Below are 6,235 nucleotides of genomic sequence, written 5' to 3'. Positions count from 1 at the left end.
GATTTCTTACAAATATCAAATAGTCATCCATACGTCATTACATAGCTGTCATTATACGTCAATTTTGTTATTCCAAGTCTGATTCTTTTTTGTTATACCACGTTTTATAGTGACTGACGTTACATGTCAAGTCACACGGGAATGATGTCGAACGGGATAAAAAGTATCCTATGTCCTTCTCCTGGCTCTAAACTACCTCCCTGCCAATTTTCAGCTAAATCGGTTCAGCCGTTCTTGAGTTATAAGTGAAGTAACTAACACGACTTTCTTTTATATATATAGATAAAAGAATTTTTCTAAAATAAACGAAGCCATACTTACTTCTTATTACATCAGCTATTTGCCAATAAAAGTCATTTCAATATTTAAAACAGACACTGCAATTTTATTATATGTATGTATAATATAATCTTTGTTAAACATAACATTCGTAATTATAAACAAAAATTCTTGTTTTTTTTTGTTGTAACGTGTACGTCAGCCCTGAACTGGATCTCACCTTATAAGTGATGATGCAGTCTAAATGGTAGCGGGCTAACCTGTTAGGAAGTATGCTAGTCTTACCCCTAATCGGTCGACGCGACATCGCACCGGAACACTAAATCGCTTTGCGGCACGTCTTTGTCGGTAGGGTGGTAACTAGCAACAGCCAAAGCTTCCCACCAGACCAGACCAGAGAAAATTCCGAAATCATAAAGTCCCAATTTGTCCCTGCCGAGAATCGAAACCCAGCACCACCTACTTAAATTCACAGCGCTCACCGCCACGCCAAAGAGGACGTGATTCTACTGTAGTTCAAGTAGCACGGAACATCACGCGACAAGCGTGACAAGCGAACTAAACGCTTGCGGGGCACACTTTTTAAGCCCCTCCCAACGAGGCTATGTTTTCGTTGGGCTATTCTTGAGCAGACTTCCATGTTTCTTTTTCGTTGGCGGACCAAATAGATTTCACTTAAACACTATGGGCACCTCCCATTCTTTTTTCACATCAGAAATGTCCAGATCATCAGATCTCTCGTTTGTTTGTACACAAGTATCAACAGCGTCATTTTTCTTGCCAGTGTGCGTCAACATATGAGTTGTGAAGCGTGTTTTACGCACAAACTTCTTCAAACAAAGGTTACATTCAAATGGTTTGTCGCCAGTATGCGTCAACAGATGTTCAGTGAGACAATTTCTTCTCGCGAATCTCATGTCGCAGTGTGTACAACTGAATGGCTTCTCACCAGTGTGCGTTCTCGTGTGGTACGTCAAAGAGCCTCGTTGCGCGAATTTCATACTGCAGAACTTACACTCGTACGGTTTCTCGCCAGTGTGCGTTCTCATGTGGACAGTTACGCCATTTTTGTGCGTGAATTTCATATCGCACAGCTTACATTCGAAAGGTTTTTCACCGGTGTGCGTCAACATGTGAGCTGATAAGCGGCTTTTGTGCGCAAATTTCATACTACAAAGGTTGCACTTATGAGGTTTCCTACTGTGAACTTGACGCTCACATAGCTCACTATTAAGCGGTTCCTGCTTTGCACGTTCACTAGCAAGCAGTTCCTGATTACTGCGCTCACTAGCAAGCAGTTTATCACCGGTGTGAAACACTTTACGCACTGCTAAAGTACTTTTGGTTTTAGAATTCGCGTCGCCAACATTTTTCGAAGTTAGTGGAGCGGATTTGATGTCACGGGACTTCGACAAAGTAGCGCCTGAAAGAGAAATTAATTCATTTATGTATCATCCTTAATAATATTATAAATGTGAAAGGGCTATGTTTATATTAGTAACGGTATCGTATTTATAAAACAAAACATTAGTTATTATACATAAAAAGTGGATATAAACAATCGACTTACTAGAATAGTATATTTAGTATTTTAGTATATTAAGCTTAATAATTATTAATTAGCTAATTATTAGCTATACTCAAGAAGTACAAACAAACTCAGAAGCAAAAGAATCTGTATGGTGCAATTTATAATTTCTTCAATCCTTATACTCCACAACAAATAGGCCTTCGGCAATGTACCCTCTACACACGTCTCCGAAACCGTAGCATCCTCATCATATGTATGACTAAAGTCGAAATTTTCTCTTGCTTTTCGCGGAGTATTGCAAATTAAGCATAATTTTCATAATCATGGAATTCCGCAAAGTAACGCCTGCTTCTATCCAAAAGATTCAGCAGTAAGTTATGGGGTTGAGTATATGTATTTTTGGCCCTACCAATGCACGTTTAAACAATGTGTTAAAACCATTATGTGTTATTTCGCAGGGCATGTAAGGAACACGTCCTGCAACGTGCCAACCTGTGTCCTTCAACCTGAACGTAGGTGTTCAGGCTCATTTGCCTGTAATTACCCTTTCTCGCTTGGTGCCAGGAATTAACTTGGCGGTAGTTCTTCCCCGGACGAGCTCCGTCACAAAAAGGTCTACCACTACTGAAATGAACGATGTCCGCATTCATTCTAATACTACAAATCAACAGTTGAACCAATCTTGATGAAACACCGTGCTCCTTCCGGCCCATGCCTGCAACTCTTGAGTGCCGAGCTTGGTGGGGTCCGTTCGACAAGATTCCTCGCTTGCCTTTCGCTCCTCAGGGTCCAAGACCGTAGTTCGGGCTGCCCGCCCCACCACGCGGTCCCGGAGAAACCGACTCAAGGCGGTTTCCTTCGTCTCCTCCCTGAGTTTCTGTCATCCTAGAGATGGGCACTTCGCCACCATTGACGTCCACCGCTGGACTTGGGTCTTTGGCAGGGAGTTGCACAATTCACGGTCCTGGGCCGTTTGCCTCCGGCGGCTCCCAGCGACTCGCCTGATGTCATCTGTCCACCTCGGTGGGGGTCGACCTATGCTGCGTTTACCTTGAGACTCCAATGTCACCGCCACAGCGCTTACCGTTGCGCCAGGGAGGTCGTTCAGAACTAATGGGTACAGGACCCCGATAATTTAGGTTGGATTATTAAATTTGGATTTTCTGGTAGTTTCGTTGGTTTACAAAGGCACTTTTCAGGGCCAGTGGTTGTTATTGTTGTAGTTAATTTTTGATACTGTTTTTTTTTATTTTTTTTATTATTAAAGATAGGCCAGCGCTTGACGACAATCATGCCCGTTAGAAAGCAATGGTTGGAGCACGCTTGCCTAGAACAAGCCTATTCACTCTAGCCTTGAAGGTACACAAATTATACGTGGCAGGAAACACAGTTGCCGGGAGGGCGTTCCTCATCTTAGCGGCACGCATCAGAAACGTGGATAAAAAACGTTTCGTGCGTGTTGCTCACGTTGTTGTTATTGCTTGTTTGTAAACGGGCGCGATGTGAGAACTCAGGGCGGCGGAGGAGGAGACGAAGGAAACCGCCTTGAGTCGGTTTCCGCGGGACCGCGTGGTGGGGCGGGCAGCCCGAACTACGGTCTTGGACCCAGAGGAGCGGAAGGCAAGCGAGGAATCTTGTCGAACGGACCCCACCAAGCTCGGCACTCAAGAGTTGCAGGCATGGGCAGGAAGGAGCACGGTGTCGATTATTCTGTTGGCTACCAAGTCCAGCCATCTGAAAGGGACGTACGTGAAGAAATTCAAGGATGCGGTGAACGAGGCAAAAGAAACCCGCCGTCTGAAGGCGGATAACACCCGCCTCCTCTCTGAGCTAAAGCTTATTAGGGTCGAGCTGAAGGCGTATGTGACTTCACTGAAATGAAGACCACTATGGCCAAGGAGGCAGCGATGGAGGCCACGAAGATGGCAGCAAGGGAGCTGCATCAAAGGAAACGGAAACGAGTGCGCCGCCTGCCTCAACCCTGCATGCGGACTTTCTGGAGGAATTAAAAGCCTCCATAGTAGGCGCTGTTCGGAGCGCCTCCGCTAATCAGCCCACCTATGTCCTCAGACAGAAGAGAATCGGCTGCTTCCTGCTCAGCTGGGACCTCACACGCAGTTCAGGGCCTATCGGGTGGCCTCGAATCTAGCCCGGCCTCAGCGTCACCTGGGGCATCCCCGGCAACGGCGGGCTCCAGCCGAGCAGCGCCGCAGCAAGAAACCTTGTCGGAAGTTGTGATTCGAAAAACCAAGGGCGACGGCAACGTCGAGGCCCCCCTCCGCGGCGGCCCAGTAAGCCTAAGCCTAAGCCAAAGCTCCACCCAACACGGCAACCGTCGTAATTACCCTAGCTCCGAAGTCGGCCAGTAAAGGTGTGAACTTCGCACAGGTCTTAGAGCAGGCAGAGAGAAGGGTTAACCTGGAGGAGCTCGGGATTGCGCAGCCTACCCAAACTCATGTAACTCGTATAGAAGGAGGATTTTCCTATTTAACGTCCATCAACCTGAGGCGTAGGTGTTCAGCCACATGCGCCTGTAATTACACCGGCTACCATTTTAAAATAATGACAGTGTATAGTCAGTACATATTTGAAAATTTAATGTACGTTCATAAAAACATTTCTAGATTTAAGAAAAAATGTGACCGCAATAATTTAAACATTAGAATGACGAATAAACTTACAGTGCAATATACTAGGTTACATAAAATTCATAATTCGTTTAAAGGAAATTGCATACAATTCTACAAAAAACTACCAATTGACATCTTGGAGATGTCTCTTAAAAAGTTAAAAGTTTGTATTATACGTAAGCTTATAGAAAAGTCCTATTATAGTATAAAGGACTACGCCATCGATAAAAAAGCTTGGGTGTAAATTATTGCTCTAACCAGGTTGCTCTTCTAATAATTTAAAATTACATTGTGAGATGGTGATAACAAAAAAAAAACACCCGGCTAAGTTTGTTGTGGTCTGCTTCTTAGACCAGGATGCGTTTGGAACCCTCGTAGCTTTAGTTTTAAGTTTACGAATGTGGTTATCCCCATCATCTCACTACCGTGTAAATCTAATGTACGCACCAAATGTGCCACCTATAATAGGCCTACTTGAATAAAGATATTTTTGACTTTGACTTTCGACTTTGACCACGCCTTTTAGCCCGGAAAACAACAATGCTTTTGTGCAGCAGACAACTAGTTTGCACCCTACCAATAAGCGATTTAGCGTTCGGTAAGATGTCGCGCTTTCGAAGTTATACTTCTTTTGGCGCGTTAGGGAAAAATGATGAAAGTAAATTTTTACGATGCGCGCGAACACCGTTTCAACTGTCAAAGTCTGCGGGCTCTTTCCAGCGATTTAATTATAATAATAATAATAAATATACATAATATATATATATATTAATTTCATTTTTAATAGTGTTTTTTATTTTATTTTTAAGCATTGTTAAGAATTAAAAACAAAAAAATTAGTTGTCTGTAAAGTCGGCTTACTGACGATAGTTGAACGTGACAACGTCGTAAGAAAATACAGATGGAATGGTTCAAAAGAAAATTTTAATTTTATTTGTTCGATAGATATTATCGTTTCTATAAACAATTGACACCACATTCACTTTTCACTGCACTTCATCCTTGCCGAAAACATGTAAATGTATTATTGTATAGAAGCTGTCCACGCGGACGCATCGCTCACTCAAGTAGGAGAGAAACAGATGTCGAACCCGGAGGCCGACTGTGCCTCTTTGTCGTTCGCTCCGCGCTCTCGCTTCAAGTCTTGAATGGAACGCCTCAGAGCGAGGTAACGCCGCATACGTCATGTTTATTCGTGCGTGCAGCCGGCTCCATCGAATTATAAGACGTTGTCACCTCAAAAAATGAAAGAGAATAAATGATAGAATATAATAATAAATATACTAGTACTAGTTGTACCCTGGCACGCTTCGCTGTGGCACATTTTTATGGAATGGTTGAGAAATGAGAAAAAAACAAAGAATACATTACATATGTCAGCGAGTGTTTTTCTCGCAGTTTTTCGGCAGATGGCGCGGTCACTGGTACATCGATCGTTAAAAAAAAACTGTAGTTTGACTGATGCAAATTTAATAATATGTGACTGATGCAAAAAATAGATAAAAACAATCCTTGATGCGGATTATATATCATGCTAAAATTTCAGCTCGATCGGTGCAGAACTTTTTGAGTTTTTGAAGCGTACACAAACCAACATAACATTGTTATATATATATATTTATTTATATACTTATTTATTTATTCATTATTTACGAGTGTGACTCATCGTGTGACAATCTAAACTATATTTCCTTGTAAACTTCTTGTGGCACAGTTCACAGTTATAAGGTCTCTCGCCAGTGTGCGTTCTCATATGCACAGTTAGAGCGTAATTTACTGCAAATTTCTTGTGGCA

At 42.8% G+C, this 6,235-nt stretch overlaps 1 protein-coding gene across 1 annotated transcript in view; it reads right to left on the bottom strand.

Annotated features, from left to right (window-relative positions):
- Positions 1-445: 445 nt before the first annotated feature.
- Positions 446-6,235, bottom strand: part of LOC120635884 (zinc finger protein OZF-like) — a 29,030-nt gene continuing 23,240 nt past the window's right edge. Inside the window, exon 4 of the mRNA XM_039907103.1 lies at positions 446-1,702. Coding sequence (XP_039763037.1) covers positions 951-1,702 — 752 coding nt within the window. The 3' untranslated portion in view covers positions 446-950. The remainder of the gene's footprint in view (positions 1,703-6,235) is intronic.

This window comes from Pararge aegeria, chromosome 27, assembly GCF_905163445.1.
Source record: "Pararge aegeria chromosome 27, ilParAegt1.1, whole genome shotgun sequence".
NCBI classification, from domain to species: domain Eukaryota; kingdom Metazoa; phylum Arthropoda; class Insecta; order Lepidoptera; family Nymphalidae; genus Pararge; species Pararge aegeria.
This window is presented reverse-complemented; position numbering and strand designations above follow the sequence as displayed.